Source organism: Lithobates pipiens, unplaced genomic scaffold (genome assembly GCF_037356315.1).
Source record: "Lithobates pipiens isolate NorthernLeopardFrog02 unplaced genomic scaffold, aLitPip1_a1.2 Scaffold_8, whole genome shotgun sequence".
In the NCBI taxonomy this organism is placed as follows: domain Eukaryota; kingdom Metazoa; phylum Chordata; class Amphibia; order Anura; family Ranidae; genus Lithobates; species Lithobates pipiens.
Window position 1 is genome coordinate 269,307,305 of NW_027507903.1, and position 18,212 is coordinate 269,325,516.

An 18,212-nucleotide genomic window follows, 5' to 3' on the forward strand; every position below is an offset into this window, starting at 1 on the left:
CACACACACACACACACACACACACACACACACACACGGATGGATGGATGGACACACACACACACACAGGGATGGATGGATGGATGGACACACACACACACACACAGGGATGGATTGATGGATGGACACACACACACAGGGATGGATGGATGGATGGACACACACACACACACACACACACAGGGATGGATGGATGGATGGACGCACACACACACAGGGATGGATGGATGGACACACACACAGGGATGGATGGATGGACACACACACAGGGATGGATGGATGGACACACACACAGGGATGGACGGACACACAGGGATGGACGGACACAGAGGGATGGACGGACACACACAGGGATGGACAGGCATATCTCACCCTCGGCTTATACACGAGTCAATAGGTTTCCCAGTTTTTTGGGGGTAAATTGGGGGCCTCGGCTTATACTCGGGTCGGCCTATACTCGAGTATATACGGTATGTGTTATCTTTCATTTCTATTTTAAACGGAATGAATTGTTTTACATGGTGAACAGTTACAATCACTTACATTTTTTCTGTATAAGTATTTTTACATTTTTAGATTGTACATACATACTAATATAACAAAAGTAGAAAGAGGGCAATAACAGCAGAATTATTGCCTTTGCTTACCAAATTTTGTACCATACACATTCTTTCACTTCTAAGCTCTGCTACAAGGCCATAAATATCCACAAAATCATGATGGTTAATGTGTTGGATTAAATGATCCAGTGCAATAAACAATCCTGCTCGTCCAACTCCCGCACTAAAATAATAACAATATTATCAGTTCATTGATAAATATACCATGCTTTCTTAACATTTAAAATGCTTTTTTTAGAGTTGGGAAACCAAATTCATGTACTGAATGAAGAGGCACATATGTCATTGGGCTCATTTTAAAGCTGCAGCAAATTATACTTTCCTTCCCCACTGTTCCACTCTCCTGCTGTTCCATTTGCTACTGGGAGTTTGGAGAAAAAGCCTTGTATAAGCTCTAAGTTGATTTTTGTTGGAGCTAACACAGGGTTGAGGAACTTTTCCTTACCCCCATATGACAGTGTTTGGTGCCAGAGCAGCCAAATGCAAAGTACAGACATGTGGGGGGGGGGGGGGGGGGAGGATTATCTCTATACCTAAAAGAACCATGTATTTCTTTTCACTCCTAGCAGTGAATGAAGCAGCAGGGAAGTGAAGGGAAGGTGAGTATGTGTTGCTGCAGGTGCCAACAATAAAGTCACTCTGTCACTTTGCTCTGCATGGGAAATGCACATGCTTACTGTGTTTGTAACTGTATCTTCATGGTTTACAGACTTATGATATTGCATAGTGAAATGTGCCAACTGCAAAAGGTGCCTAGCAGCAATGGAACCAGCCATACACCCAGGGCTGGCCCAAGACATTGTACTGCCTGAGTCCAAGAATTAAAAGCTGCCGCCTCCCCAAACAAAAAAATCACACCCACCAAAAGGCCCCCACTTCCATTATTTTATATCATGAGAATTAAAACCAAAATTACTTTTATCAGGAAGTCATATTTACATGCAACAGCACATTGTCTATATGCAAAATTATATACCATACCATTATGTTCAATACCAAGGGGTGGGCTAAGCCAGTATAGGGGCAGGGTAGGGTAGTATATAGATAGGCTAGGGCAGTATATAGAGAGGCTAGGGTAGTATATAGACAGGTTAGGGTAGCATATGGACAGGTAAGGGTAGCATATGGACAGGCTAGCGTAGTATATAGACAGGCTAGGGTAGTATATAGACAGGCTAGGTATAGACAGGGTAGTATATGGACAGGCTAGGGTAGTATATGGACAGGCTAGAGTAGTATATAGACAGGCTAGGGTTGTTTATAGACAGGCTAGGGTAGTATATAGACAGGGTAGTATATGGACAGGCTAGGGTAGTATATGGACAGGCTAGGGTAGTATATAGACAGGGTAGTTTATAGACAGGCTAGGGTAGTATTTGGACAGGCTAGGGTAGTTTATAGACAGGCTAGGGTAGTATATAGACATGCTAGGGTAGTATATGGACAGGCTAGGGTAGTATATAGACAGGGTAGTATATGAACAGGCTAGGGTAGTATATGGACAGGCTAGGGTAGTATATAGACAGGGTAGTATATGGACAGGCTAGGGTAGTATATGGACAGGCTAGGGTAGCACATGGACAGGCCAGGGTAGCATATGGACAGGCTAGGGTAGCATATGGACAGGCTAGGGTAGTATATAGACAGGCTAGCGTAGTATATAGACAGGCTAGGGTAGTATAGGGGCAGGCTGATGTAGTATATAGACAGGCTAGGGTATTATATAGACAGGCTAGGGTATTATAGGGGCAGGCTAGGGTAATATAGGGACAGGCGGAGAAGCTCAGGGGGGCAGTTGTCATCATGACACACAAAACTGCTGGAAAAAAAAATCTTGGTCATCAATTTGCTGGGTAAATATAAGAGGAAGAGAAGCGATCGTGGTTCATTTTGCTGCCCCTCTCAAAGTGCTGCCTGGGTCCACCCATGATAGGGCCAGCCCTGCATATCTGAGCTCACAAAGTCTCAGTGGCCTTTCACATTGTAGATCTTTAAAATATTACTTACCAAAATAACATAATCAAAGGTCCTAAAACCACTGTGACTCCAAACCACCTATGAAAAGGTGAATTTTTATGCCTTATCAGATTAACTTTACAAAAGTGGCTGGTGGGACCTCACTGTTTTCTATAAGGTTCTGGTGGCAAGATTGTTGAATTCAGATGCCTGCTTTGGCCTACTGCCTTGCTATGGTTTTTTATAAATATAAAAGAGAAGCTCCCAAATCTCCAAGCTGGGCAGAAACAGTGCAAAAAATATGGCAAAAAGATCCCAACATTGAAAACCCAAAAGATGAAATAAAGTCAGTGATTAGTTGTGGATGTTGCAAACCCCTGCTTCAAACTAAGTAATTCCCAAAGCATGAATGTTTGAAAAAATACTAGAAATACACTGTATACTCATTTTTTGTAAAGATCTAATATGATAAGAATTAGCATTTTTTTCAGAATATTCCTTCGAATTCCATACTATTGTTGATCATGTTAGTCTCCTTTATCCCCAGTAGTATAATCATAATGTACCTGCAATGTACGATTGTTGGTGTATTTTCGTGAGGTCTGCTTCCTCTAACCATCTTTACAAAATGAATTAAAGCAGTAGTGTTTTCTGGAACTCCATGTTCTGGCCAGGAAGTGAAATTACATTGACGAACCATCATAAAATCTCCATGCTGCAATAAAGCAAATAAAACGAGTCTGCTGGTACTGAAAATGACCTCCCCAAAAAAATTCAATGCCTCCGCCACGCCAAAACAAACAATAAAATACAACAAAATATCAGTAAAAAAACAGCTGCTACTTTCGTGAAATAATATACAAACAAAATAAATTATACCTAAAAGATTTGTACTGCAAATAATAATTAGGAAATAATTTAAGTAGTGCTCAATAACATTAATGAGTGATCTAGATAAAAATCAACATTATACATATAACACCCCGTGATAACGTGCTATATAAATAAAGTCCATTGATAAAGTGCAGGAAAACAACAGAAATGAATCCCTAGGAAGAAGTCGGTATGACGAAACATGTCGGGGCCATGACCACACGGACATAGATTTCATTGATATCGGACAGTACCGATTGGAGTGGTTGAAGGATTGGATGAATATTAATTTCTGTTGTTATCACATGGTGTTATATGTATAGTGTTGATTTTTATCTAGATCACTCATTAATGTTATTGAGCGCTACTTAAATTATTTCCTAATTATTATTTGCAGTACACATCTTTTAGGTATAATTTATTTTGTTTGAATAAAGCAAATAAGGAAGTACAATAAGTCAAAGTCAGAAAATAAATATATAAGTGAGTGGGATTTATAGCATTTTCCTCACGTATAATACATTATACCCTTTAGCTCCTACAATAATCTCTTCTTACATGTAAGCCACATTTTCTCCGCTGCTTCTGAGAAGACTTAAGTGGTCCTTAAGTATGGCAGCACTGTATGCATAGTGTGATCTCATGTTATTTGGCATTTTATTTAATTTTTTCTTAATGGGAAAACATCTGGTAACACTACATTGTGTGGTTTTAGCTAATAAATTTTATGCATGTATAGCACATCGTTTAAACACCACAGCCTACCTGAATATTGTTGCTGACCATGTCCATTCCCTTTATGACTACAGTGTACCCATCTTCTGATGGCTACTTCCAGCAGGATAATACACCATGTCACAAAGCTCAAACCATCTTAAACTGGTTTCTTGAACATGACAATGAAATCACTGTACTCCGATGGCCTCCACACTCACCAAATCTCAATCCAATAGATCAACTTTGGGATGTGGTGGAATGGGAGATTTGCATCATGAATGTGCAGCTGACAAATCTGCAGCAACCACGTGATGCTATCATGTCAATTAGGACCAAGATCTCTCTCTCTCTGAAGTCAAACAGGGGCCCAACCTGGTACTAGCAAGGTGTACCTAATAAAGTGGCCAGTGAGTGTATATGCAGTACATGTGCCATTCGTTTTCTTCCGAATTCGTTTTTTAACAAATTTCAACAATTTAGTTAATTTGGAAATATCCAAATTAGCAAAGACCCATTTAATGAATTTTTCTGAATATTTATATAAATTTGAGTATTCGAAAAGTCGTAAATTCGCACATTCATAAATTCGTACATTCGGAAATTTGTACATTCATACATTTGTAAATTTGTAAATTCCCAAATTTGAAAATTCGGAAATCTGAAATAATAATTAACTCATAATAACTTAACTATTACTAACTATGAAATTATGGGTATTAGAATTTCCTTTCAAATTTGGCTGTCAGTGAACGTAACAAATACAAATTTATCTGAAGTTATGAATTATCTGAAATAACAAATGCCATATCTAAACGAATGGAACGTAATGAATTATTAATAATAATAATAATAATAATAATAAAAACGTTTTATTATTATTATTATTTATTATTAATTTGTTCCATTCCATTTGTTTAGATGCGGCATTCGTTATTTCAGTTAATTTCCAATTTATGAATTTACGAATTTAATAATGTAAGACTTTACGAACATACAAATTTACAAATTGCGATCATAACGAATGACCCAAAAAACAAAAAGAAAAAACAAACAAATGAAAATAAACTAAAACAAACACATTTTTAGGCAGTGCACATGTCTAATATGCAGGCACATTTTCCCTACATAATATGAGAGTGGTAATCTTGGATTTAAGGCCCCTTTCACACATGCGGATGGTATGTCCGTATTTCATCCATCCGTTTGCGGATGAAATACGGGCCATACATTCATCCCTATGGGATAGCGGGTGTCTGTGGATGAGCATCCGCAGACACCCGCTATTGTCCGCCTCCGCAACTGTCCGATTCTGCAGACGGAGGAAAATCCTATTTTTCTATCCGTCTGCAGAGCGGATCGGATGAACACCGACACACGGTCCGTGCTCATCCGATCCCCATAGAGGAGAGCGGAGAACTGACAGGGCGGTCCCCGTACAGTGTGCGGAGACCACCCTGTCCGCAGCCGGCTCAGCGGGGACAACGGAGCGATCCCCGCTGAGCGAGCGGATCATCACGGGGCGGATCTTTACTGATCCGCCCCGTGTGAAAGAGGCCTAATACATTTGGAGTCCATTTTGAAAACTTGGTCTTGTGTTTCAGATATCATAGTAGCCACTTAACCACTTCCCGACCAGCGCACGACGATGTCCGTCGACAGAATGGCACGGGCAGGCATATTGGCGTACAGGTACGTCCAATATTCAATGCCGCCCTGCCATCGGGAGCGCGCTGCCGGCGGCGCGCTCCCGCGCTGGTCGGGACCCCTGTGAGTCCGGTCGCGGGACCCGGGCATCCCCGTGATCGTCTCACGGAGCGGCCGAATGGAGGAAATGCTGTGTAAACAACATTTCTCCATTCTGCCTAGCAACTAGTGACGCTGATCTAGGCTCCATGTGATTGGAGCAGAGATCAGTGTTCACTAAATGAAAGCCCAACCCCCCCACAGTTAGTAACACACCCCTAGGAACACTTAACCCCTACACTGCCACCCACTGGTTAACCCTTTCACTGCCAGTGTCATTTACACAGGAATCACTGCATTTATATAGCAGTGATTACTGAATAAATGACAATGGTCCCAAAAATGTGTCAAAAATGTCCGATGGGTCCCCCACAATGTCGCAGTCACAATAAAAATCGCTGATCGCCGCCATTACTAGTAAAAAAAAAAAATAATAAAAAATTATTAATAAAAATGCAATAAAACTATCCCTATTTTGTAAACGCTATAACTTTTGCGCAAACCAATCAATAATCGCTTATTGCGATTTTTTTTACCAAAATTATGTAGAAGAATACGTATCGGCCTAAACTGAGGGAAAAAAATGTTTTTTTATATATTTTTGGGGGATATTTATTATAACAAAAAGTAAAAAATAATGCGTTTTTTTCAAAATTGTCGCTCTATTTTTGTTTATAGAGCAAAAAATAAAAACCGCAGGGGTGATCAAATACCACCAAAAGAAAGCTCTATTTGTGGGAAAAAAAGGACGTCAATTTTGTTTGGGAGCCACGTCGCACGACCGCGCAATTGTCAGTTAAAGCGACGCAGTGCCGAATCGCAAAAAGGGGTCTGGTCTTTGACCAGCAAATTGGTCCGGTCTGCAAGTGGTTAAAGAACGAGCCTGCTTTTCAGATTCGGTGTTTACAAGTTAAAAACAAGTTTTTTTGCTAGAAAATTACTTAGAACCCCCAAACATAAAAAAAAAAAAATTCCAACACTCTAGAGAATAAAATGGTGGTCATTGCAATAATTTTTGTCACGCCGTATGTGCGCAGCGGTCTTACAAGCACACTTTTTTTGGGAAGAAATTCACTTTTTTGAATTAAAAAATAAGACAACAGTAAAGTTACTCCATTTTTTTTTTTTTTTTATATTGTGAAAGATAATGTTATGCCGAGTAAATTGATACCCAAAATGTCATGCTTCAATTTTTTTTTCTTGAAAAAAGAGGAGGAGCTTTGCAGTAAAAGGCAGGGTTAGGCAGCACCACACATTCAATGCATATATGAAATGCCATTCAAAGTTTCATATGGACATTTGAACGTGGCTCCACTACAAAAGCCACAGAGGAGCTTGGGTTGATAGAGTGCATTAGGTTCTATTTCAGAATACCTGGCTAAGTTATTTATATTTAGCCATGGTAACTTCCGATTTGCTTTAAACATACAAGCAGATGTATTAAAAATTGAAGAACATTATCTCTGTTTTTAGTGGAGTCATAGGTGTTGATTTACTAAAGGCAAATAGACTGTGCACTTTGCAGTTGCTCCAGAGCTTAGTAAATTATGTAAACCTTTACTTTGAAAAGAATACCCAATCGCCTGCAAAGGAAAGTTAAAAAAAAACAGCATTTTTGCTTGCACGTGATTGGATGATGGAAGTCAACAGAGCTTCTGCTCATTTACTAAGCTCTGGAGCAACTGCTCTTTCAGAGTGCAACTGCACTTTGCAAAGGGCACAGTCTATTTTCCTTTAGTAAATTGACCTGATAGAAGTAGAATGAAACTAAGGAAAAAATATATGAGAATGTATTGGAAGTAAGATTAGTGAGTTCATTACCCTTTCCACTTTAAGGTCTCTAATAGTCCAGTCAATTTGAACATCTTCAACAACTTTAGTGATCACAATATCCCCAAAAACTGTCACTGGTTTGTTGTCCTCTGGCCAGTACTGATGACATCTGATCTGTAGAAAGAGTGGCAAATGAATATAAACTGTAACAAATATATTAAATAATATAACAAATATATTATATGTATACGGTATCTATATATATATCTATATATATATATATATATATATATATATCCTTTTAATATTTTTAAACTTACTCTGCCTTTTTCGAAGCACTGAGTTAGCATGACTATAGTTTTTGCACGCGTTTCCCAAACCATTCTCCAAAAATCCCCCACTGTTCCAGCCAGTGGTCCTTGTGTAGCAATGAATTCATTAGGACAAATATAACCCTGAAATGACATGTATTGTTATATGCCAAACGCTGAATAAATGATAACAATCTTACACTTCCTTTAAATGGACTTTCAGTCATTTTTTCAACTTTCCATCTTTTACATTTTCTGCCCTTGCTGTTTTAATTTTGAATAGTAAAGCAATTTCTTTCTGCCAGTAAATACCTTATACAGCCCACTTCCTGTTCCTTGTCTGATAAAAAGCCTAGGCTTATGACATCATACACAGTTCTCTCTCCCACTCTCGAAAAAGAGTTTGGCAGGAAGTGAGGGGGGTGAGCCATAAGAGGGTCAATGGGATCTGCAGAGCTTGAGGTGTCCCTCTGTGTGTGTCTGTGTAAATCCAGGAGGTGAACGGGCAGCAGCTTCAGCTGCCCCCAGTTAAAATGGACACAGCTAGACTTAGTGGAGGGAGATTTGTTTCTGCAGCATATCTGGCAAGTACAGAATCACAGTATATATACAATAATATGCAAAGTGGTTGTAAGGAAACTTCAGAATGGCAAATATGTGTTTATTACAAATTACAAGTTACTGTCCTAAAAAGTGTTTGGGGACCTGGGTCCTGCCCCAGGGGACATGGATCAATGCAAAAAAAAGTTTTAAAAACGGCCGTTTTTTCGGGAGCAGTGATTTTAATAATGATTAAAGTGAAACAATAAAAGTGTAATATTCCTTTAAATTTCGTAGGGGGGGGGGGGGTTGTCTATAGTATGCCTGTGAAGGGGCACATGTTTCCCGTGCTTAGAATTGTCCCTGCACAAAGTGTCATTTATGCAGGAAAAAAAGTCCTTTAAAATCACTCGCAGCTATTATGAATTGTCGGCTCCCGTAATGCAGAGAAGACTCATTGAAAGTCATTGATAAATAAATAAATAAATAAATTTTAAAAAAAAGCGTGGGGGTCCCCCAAATTCAATTACCAGGCCCTTCAGGTCTGGTATGGATACTAAGGGGAACCCTGCCTCAAATTTAAGAAAAAATTTGACGTGGGGTTCCCCCTAAATATCCATAACCAGACCCTTTATCCGAGCACGCAACCTGGCAGGCCGCAGGAAAAGAGGGGGGACGAGAGAGCGGCCCCCCCTCCCTCCTGAACCGTACCAGGCCACATGCCCTCAACATTGGGAGGATGCTTTGGGGGTCTGTGACCCCTCAAAGCACCTTGTCCCCATGTTGATGAAGACAAGGGCCTCATCCCCACAACCCTGGCCGGTGGTTGTGGAGGTCTGCGGGCGGGGGGCTTATCAGAATCTGGAAGCCCCCTTTAACAAGGGGACCCCCAGATCCCGGCCCCCCCCTGTTTGAAATGGTAAGGGGGTACAAAAGTACCCCTACCATTTCACAAAGAAAGTGTAAAAAATGGTTAAATAAAACAAACACACTTTTGAAAAATTCCTTTATTAAAAATAAAAAAATAAAAAAAAGATTCCAGCGGCGGTAATCCACTCTTGCTATCCAGCGACGGACGGTCATCTCTCCAGCGATGTCTCATCTCATCCAGCGCAGCGAATCCTCCGTCCTTCTTCTGTCTCCGTGGAGGAGACACTGCAAGGATTCCGGCGGCTGACGTTTCTTATATACGGAGGGCGGGGCCACCCGTCACCTGACCCCGCCCCCCTCTGACGCAAGGGGAAACCCGGGGTTCCCTGTGACGTAGGGGTGACCCGCACCCCTCTGATGTAACACAGGCAGGTTTCCGTTACATCAGAGGGGGGCGGGGTCACCTATACGTCACGGGGAACCCCGGGTTTCCCCTTGCGTCAGAGGGGGGCGGGGTCAGGTGACGGGTGGCCCCGCCCTCCGTATATAAGAAACGTCAGCCGCCGGAATCCTTGCAGTGTCTCCTCCACGGAGACAGAAGGATGGATCGCTGCGCTGGATGAGATGAGACATCGCTGGAGAGATGACCGTCCGTCGCTGGATAGCAAGAGTGGATTACCGCCGCTGGAATCTTTTTTTTATTTTTTTATTTTTAATAAAGGAATTTTTCAAAAGTGTGTTTGTTTTATTTAACCATTTTTTACACTTTCTTTGTGAAATGGTAGGGGTACTTTTGTACCCCCTTACCATTTCAAACAGGGGGGGGGCCGGGATCTGGGGGTCCCCTTGTTAAAGGGGGCTTCCAGATTCTGATAAGCCCCCCGCCCGCAGACCTCCACAACCACCGGCCAGGGTTGTGGGAATGAGGCCCTTGTCTTCATCAACATGGGGACAAGGTGCTTTGAGGGGTCACAGACCCCCAAAGCATCCTCCCAATGTTGAGGGCATGTGGCCTGGTACGGTTCAGGAGGGAGGGGGGGCCGCTCTCTCGTCCCCCCCTCTTTTCCTGCGGCCTGCCAGGTTGCGTGCTCGGATAAAGGGTCTGGTATGGATTTTTAGGGGGAACCCCACATCAATTTTTTTTTAAATTTGACGCGGGGTTCCCCTTAATATCCATACCAGACCTGAAGGGTCTGGTTATGGATATTTAGGGGGAACCCCACGTCAAATTTTTTCTTAAATTTGAGGCAGGGTTCCCCTTAATATCCATACCAGACCTGAAGGGCCTGGTAATTGAATTTGGGGGACCCCCACGCTTTTTTTTTTTATTTATTTATTTATTTATTTATCAATGACTTTCAATGAGTCTTCTCTGTATTACGGGAGCCGACAATTCATAATAGCTGCGAGTGATTTTAAAGGACTTTTTTTCCTGCATAAATGACACTTTGTGCAGGGACAATTCTAAGCACGGGAAACATGAGCCCCTTCACAGGCATACTATAGACAACCCCCCCCTACAAAATTTAAAGGAATATTACACTTTTATTGTTTCACTTTAATCATTATTAAAATCACTGCTCCCGAAAAAACGGCCGTTTTTAAAACTTTTTTTTGCATTGATCCATGTCCCCTGGGGCAGGACCCAGGTCCCCAAACACTTTTTAGGACAGTAACTTGCAAATTAGCCTTTAAAATGAGCACTTTAGATTTTGAACGTTGGAGTCCCATAGACTTTAATAGGGTTCTAAAGTATGCTATATACTAGCTCCGTCGAATCTTCTTTATACATTCGACAGACACCATAAGCCTTCAAAGACAGATTTGACCGTGATTCATGTGGATTTTCGGACGAATGCAATTTTTGAACGAAAAACGAAATAAATAAAAAGGAATTTCGGGAGTAACTAAATAAATTAAGTTTTCAGACGAAAACGAAATTCCGAAACGAAATATTTTACTCTGCACATGTCTAGTCTTTAGTAAGGGAAATGTGTAAAAATATTATCTGTGTTTCAAGAGCCCAGTCACACCCATACCTTGTTGTGATTCATTCCAGCACTACCGAGGATACAAACGTGAACTTTTTCTGATCTTTTGAATGAGTGATCTGTAATTTTAGCAATCTCTTTTCTTCCTTAGCATTGGGTTACATATTGTAACCTAGGAGTGTGAATCTAGGAGTGTCTCACTAGAATCCAGACTTATGAAAAAGAGTAATTTCTCTCAATGATAACTACTATGGCAGCTCCACAAAATATACATCATAGGTAATAAAGACTCTACTGTATGCAAACAGTGGTACTAAAAGCTCTGGTATGAAATATACAATATTAAAGTGGGGAATTCTTTATTGAAAGTGTTCTTTTTTATACTATGGCCACGTTGAAGCTAACATCCACCAAATACAAATGTTGGCCATTGTACAATAAAAAATAAATGGCGCTGTGTTATGTAATACTCTTATGCCTCGTACACACGATTGCACATTCCAACAACAAAACCGTAGATTTTTGTTCGAAGGATGTTGGCTCCAACTTGTCTTTTATACACACGATCACACACATGTTGGCCAACAATTACAAACGTGGGAACGTGGTGATGTACAAGATGAATGACGAGCCAAGAAAAAGGAAGTTCAATAGCCAGTGTGGCTCCTTCTGCTTGATTCCGAGCATGCGTGAACGTTTGTTCGCCGAACTTTTGTACACGCGATCGGAAATTCATACAACAAAGTTTTGTTGGCAGAAAATTTGAGAACCTGCTAGCCAACATTTGTTGTTGGGAAGTCGGACAACAAATGTTCGATGGAGAATAGACACGGTCGGACTTTCAGCCAACAAGCTCACATCCAACATTTGTTGTCAGAAAATCCGATCGTGTGTACAGGGCATAAGGCCTCATACACACAATATGAAAATCAGAAGGGAAAAGTCTGAAGATGAGCTGTCTGCGGATTTTCAGATCGTTAGTACGGTGCATTCGACAACCGATTTGACTTTTTCGTCAGACAAAAGCTGGATGTGCAGGCTATAACATTTTTGTCTGATGTGAACTCAACGTCTGATTTTCGGATGGTCAGTACAGAAATCCGTCACGCAAAAGTCAAAAGTATAAACATGCATAATCGGAATCAAGGAATGACTGGGAAGAGTTCAGTCTTGTAAACTTCGGTTCCTAATCTAGAAATAACATTCTTGCCGTGGCAATTGATGAAATTCAGCGCACATTCTCATCTTCTTTAATGGGATAATAATGAAGCTGCTTTGCTGGTGTTACTGATGTAGTTATGCCAAATGTATTTTAAAAGGCACGAATCAACGCTCACCAAACTTCTACTAACATGAAATTAGCAGAAGGGGCCAGAAGAGTGGCGCTTGAGAAATTAACTTCCTCTTTATACTCTCGTAGTGTGTCACCATGTTCATGTTTGTCAAAAGAAAATTAGCGGATAGTTAGTATACTAAACAAAATCCTGCACACGCCCTTTTGACAAAAATCAGATGCTTGGTCATCCAACAATCAAACCATGTGTACGAGGCCTTAGAGTTGGGTTTGAAGTACTCAGATCACAGTGGGTCACTCGCTCTGCAGCTCATCCATTCTGAAAATGTCTTTGATTCTTGGGAATGCAAACACATCCTGTGGTTGGAAGAGGTGTGGATAAAGATCATGATATTCTCTCCTCCAATCACAGAATGTCTTGCATTCATCAAAGAAATTGCAACAAAGTTTTTTAATGCACAGCTGCAGAGCTAGCGACCTGCTAGGATGTTTGTATTGCAGTTAGAATTATAAGTTGCAGTGCTAGACATTCAGCACTGACAATACTGTACGTGGGAATGAAAAAAGTATTACAAAACAAAGAAGCAGGTACACATTGCACACACTTTACAGTGTTAGTACGTAATGGGGGAGATTTACTAAAGCTGGAGCACTCAGAATCTGGTGCAGCTGTACATAGAAGCCAATCAGCTTCTAACTTCAGCTTGATCAATTAAGCTTTGACAATAAAACCTGGAAGGTGATTGGTTTCTTTGCAGAGCAGCACCAGACTTTGAACTATCCAGTTTTATTAAATCATCCCCACTGTATCTACAGTGCAAGTGGCCAAACATTGTTTAACTTTAAGTCCATCAAAATGCAAATTGTGGTTTTCAAGTCAATTCTTGGAGATAATAGATTATTCAACTAACCTATCATTTACAAAAAATAAATAAAACATTTTGTATTGTGTAAATTGACAGTATAATTGTATTGTATTTGTTCTGTTATGAGCCCTAGAACACAAAGAACTTCTTGCCATGCTAACATTAACCAAGGCTGGGCTCTCCTGTCCCAAACATATATTTCTAGTAAGTGTTATTAGTGTTATTAAATGGAGTCTTCTCTTTATAGACTTTTCTCCCTCTTACTTAATTAGATAGCTTTACTTGAATGTAAACGCTCTTCTGCAATTAGCAGGTTCATTTCTGTAGGAAGGGTTTTTTTATTTTATTTTTTTGGAATTGCTTTTAATAAAAATGTAACAAGAATGTAATTACTGTGCCAGAAGAACATGAGTAATGATTCAAAGGTTTCTGCATGCCAAGAGTATTAGGGATGTTTGAACTGTGGTTTTCGACTTGCTTCCTTAACCAGAGTGGTTTACCATAAAGTATTTTTATACTTACAGACACATAGCTTGCGTTAATGTAATCTGAGCCAGGCACGCCAGCATCCGCGATTAGTTTTACACGGTTATTGTTATCTGTAACACAAAAGCGCAATTCACGTTATTCTAGCATGTACATAAAACTAGTCCAAGCTATTTGTAATAAATTAAAGCCAGTATAGGAAATAAAAATATATATTATTTACGGTTTAGGGATATTGCATGTAGCAGTGTCCTTACACTATAGTGTCATTGTTTTATGAAAAAAAGTTTAGGATTTGTTTCATTCTTTAGCAGTGTTCTATTTCTCAGATCCAAGAAAAAATCCTTTAAAAACTGCATGGTAAAGAAATAGATGCCAGTCAGCCCAAAGTATGTTTTAAAGCCATGACATTTTGCAATAGATAAACCTCTGTCAGTAATGTTTTTGCATTTGTGTCCCATTGGGGGATATCCTTTCATTTCCTGACCTAAACGCACAACAGGAAGTGAAAGGAAATCTCATAGGCAGCTGTCAATGGAAAAAGATTTCCCTCTTTTCCCTCTTTTGACAACGTAAATTGTTTTTATTTTATATCTCTTCCATTCTCAATTACAATGGTCAACAGGACAAACAGTGAGGTTTGGGGCCAATTAACACTGCAATGTAGAGCGGCAGGAGCGATTCACCGCTCTGACTGGTCTGCGTTCCCAGCTGTTCTAGGGAGTTGTGCGATGTGCGATTCATCGCATTGCTCCCTTTTTTGTTTTGTTTTGTATGACCTTTATTTTAAGCGTACAAAAATGAATACTTCATTCACTGTAATGTCTGTCTGACATTGCAGTGCGATTCGGGCCGCTGCCCTGTGATAAAACACAGCATGTCTGCATTTTATCACAGCACTCTGCAGAGCATCACTAGGCTGCATTGCAGTGTGAATGGGACACATAGGAAACAATTGCTTCCTGTATGCCCCTGCGATGACAGACATTTTACCATGCAGTAAAAAGAATGTCACCGCATATAGTGTGAATCAGCCCTAAATTTGTAGCAGGGATGCAGACAGCAATAGAACCTGACAGAGGTTCCAACACATCACTCTCCATCCAAAATAAAAAAAAAAAAAAAGTTTGGGCTCTATATATACTTTAACCAGCTGTGGATACTAGTTGTATTACACACGTTCAAAACAATGATCAATAAAATATGACCCTGTAGTACATTCTGTCCATTTGCCACTTTGCTGCTCCTTCCCCTTTGCACTTGCTAACACTTCCAGACTGTCAATATGATAGTTATGTTATAGTAGATTTAGACATGCATCTAATGCTGCGTACACACGATCGGAATTCTCGTCGGAAAAAGCTCTGATGGTTTTCCCGACGGAATTCCGACAGAAGTCGGCTCAAGCTGTCTTGCCTACACATGGTCACATCAAATTCCGATCATTTATAAGGTGGTGACGTACAACACGTACGAGGTGACTAGAAAAATGAAGTTCAATAGCCAGTAGCTAATAGCTTCTGTCTCGTAGTTGAATCTGAGCATGTGTGATTTTTGGCGTGTCGGAATTGCATACGCACGATCGGAATTACCGATAGAAAGTTTTTACGTCGGGAAAATTGAGAACATGCTATCAATTTTTGGCTGGCGGAAATTCGGACAGCTAAATTCCGATGGAGCATACACATGGTCACATTTTCCGATGAAAAGCTCTCATCTGTCTGTGAGATAGAGAGATACAAAGTAATATGCTTTTGTATCTATTCTATTTCAGATATCTGCAGATACAAGGGATGACCTTCAATCTGCAAATGATAGTTCCTATTTAACCCCTTACTGACCCTTATTTTATACAAATGTTATTTCTATTTTTCTGATCAATAACCACATCCTGCCTGAACTATAGCCGAAAGACGGCTACAGCACAGGCCTTAATTGCCAGGAGGGCATCCATGTACGTCCTCCCGAGAATGCACACTCTGTGATCACCCGAGTCAATGAGACTTGGCAGATCACAGGTCAGAGTAGCCGATGACAGCTGATCACATGGTGTAAACAGGATAATCAGCTTTCTTTTTTCTTCATGCTGACAATGGGAGGAGAAACAAAAAAGCTGATTGCCGGCTTCTGTCCAGAGGGACATCAGTCCCAATCATGAAGAGCCACTTCCACCAGTGCTGTTTCATCAGTGCCACCTATCAGTGCCCATCAGTGCTGCCTTAACAGTGCAGCCTATCAGTGCCGCCTATCAGTGCCCATCAGTGCTGCCTTAACAGTGCAGCCTATCAGTGCCCATCAGTGCCGCCTATCCGTGCCCATCAGTGCAACCTATCAGTGCACATCAATGAAGGAGAGAAATTACCTGTTTTCAAAATTTTATAACAAACAATGAAACCGTTTTTTTTTTTTTTCAAAATGTTCGGTCTTTTTTTGTTTTGTTTTTTGCAAAAAATGAAAAACCCAACAGTGATTACATACTGTCAAAAGAAAGCTCTATTTGTGTGAAAAAAACATTTATACAAATTTAATTTGGGTACAGTGTAGCATGACCGCATAATTGTCATTCAAAGAGTGACAGCGCTGAAAGCTGAAAATTGATCTGGGCAGGAAAGGGGGTTTAAGTGCCCAGTAAGCAAGTGGTTAATATTTTCATATTTTTTTTAAGTGTCATATTACAGTTCAAAATTGAATATACATTATGTGTAAATCATTTTTCAATGTTTTGTACTAGACTCCTAATTTTAGTGTCATTTTAAATAAGACAAATGATAGAATAATATGTATACTTTTTTAACACTATTTTTTTTAAACAAAGACTAATCAAATTATGAAAAAAATACATTTTAGTTGTGTTACAATATGTTTATGGATTGCATTAAAAATAATATAAAAAAAAGTAAAAGTGTATCCTTAGGCTTAGGTGACATTTTTTTTTTCGTTTTGAATAGGGTAGGTAAGAGTTATGCACGACCAGACTTTCTGGCAGACTTGGTCAGAGTCTTCCTAACGGACTTTCGGCTGAGTTTCGACAGACTTTCCGAACGAACGGACTTTGTTTTGAACGTTTTGAACGTGATGACGTAAAAGGGACTAAACAAGGAACTTCAATAGCCAGTAGCCAATAGCTTCCATTGCGTCGTATTTTGTCCTTAGGACCAGCACACAGACGACCAGTTTTTCCGATTTTAGTCCATCGTAATTGACTCCATCGGATAGATTTGAAACAAGTTCTATTTCTAGGTCCATCAAATTTATTTTCGAAAAACAATCGGACTAGCCCACACATGATCAGATTGTCCGACAGACTAATCCCTTCGGACCTAGTCAGAAAGTCTGGTTGTGTGTACACGGCATTAGACCCTCTGTCAATTGTTATACCCCCATTGGAGGTATCCATCCCTCTACTTACTGTATACTGGTGCCCATTTTCATTGAGAAAGAAAATAAGGGGGTATTCCACATTGTGGACTACTTGTCCTGGTGAAAACTGTCTGCTCTAATTGTGAGAGATTTCCTCTACCTTCTTGTTGCATCTTTGGCACAGCAAATGAAGGGAAACCCGGTGGTATACAGACAGACAGGGAACAAAATAACATGGCAGGGGTTTTAACTTTTCCCTACTCTATCTAACAATAAGGCTCAGTTCACACTACTATGACGTGATTATGTAGTGTAACTGTGGTTTGCATATTCTCTGGGGCTAAATTTCACTGTAAATTGCACCAAAGTAGAACAGGATCCTTTCCCAAAGTTGCATCGTAGCTGCACTGCATTTATGTAAATGGAGACCATTGGAAGCAATGTTATTTCCATTGTCATGCAATGCAGTGTGCCCCAACCACTTCTGAAATCGCATCAGTGTGAATTGCACAATAGTCCTGTGTGTCTTTTGGTCAGTTTCAGGTCCGAATTCAGACAAACATTTGTGCTGAAATCTGACCTAAAACAGTGAATTGTGATGCACTGGACACCTGCTGTGAGCAGGAGTGTGCTGAAGTGAATCCAGCCTAAAGCAAACCTGTGCTTTGCACAACATTTTCACACTTCCTTTGTTCCTATGCCATCCTGTTCAGATAATATGAGCAAAGAAAAGGAGCATCATACTAAGAATGAGTGTAATTGCCTGTGTCCGATTCAGGGGGGTTCATTGAATCTTGGCTGAATATCAAAAA

The 18,212-nt window shown here is 40.2% G+C and overlaps 1 protein-coding gene across 4 annotated transcripts in view; it reads right to left on the reverse strand.

Annotated features, from left to right (window-relative positions):
- PTPRQ (protein tyrosine phosphatase receptor type Q) overlaps positions 1–18,212 on the reverse strand; it is a 429,454-nt gene that overhangs the window by 8,837 nt on the left and 402,405 nt on the right. For all 4 annotated transcript variants that reach the window (XM_077471954.1, XM_077471952.1, XM_077471951.1 and 1 more), the window contains 5 exons: positions 14,077–14,153; positions 8,003–8,137; positions 7,731–7,856; positions 3,143–3,291; positions 648–783 (listed from right to left, as the gene is read on the reverse strand). In XM_077471954.1, coding sequence (XP_077328080.1) covers positions 648–783; positions 3,143–3,291; positions 7,731–7,856; positions 8,003–8,137; positions 14,077–14,153 — 623 coding nt within the window. The remainder of the gene's footprint in view (positions 1–647; positions 784–3,142; positions 3,292–7,730; positions 7,857–8,002; positions 8,138–14,076; positions 14,154–18,212) is intronic.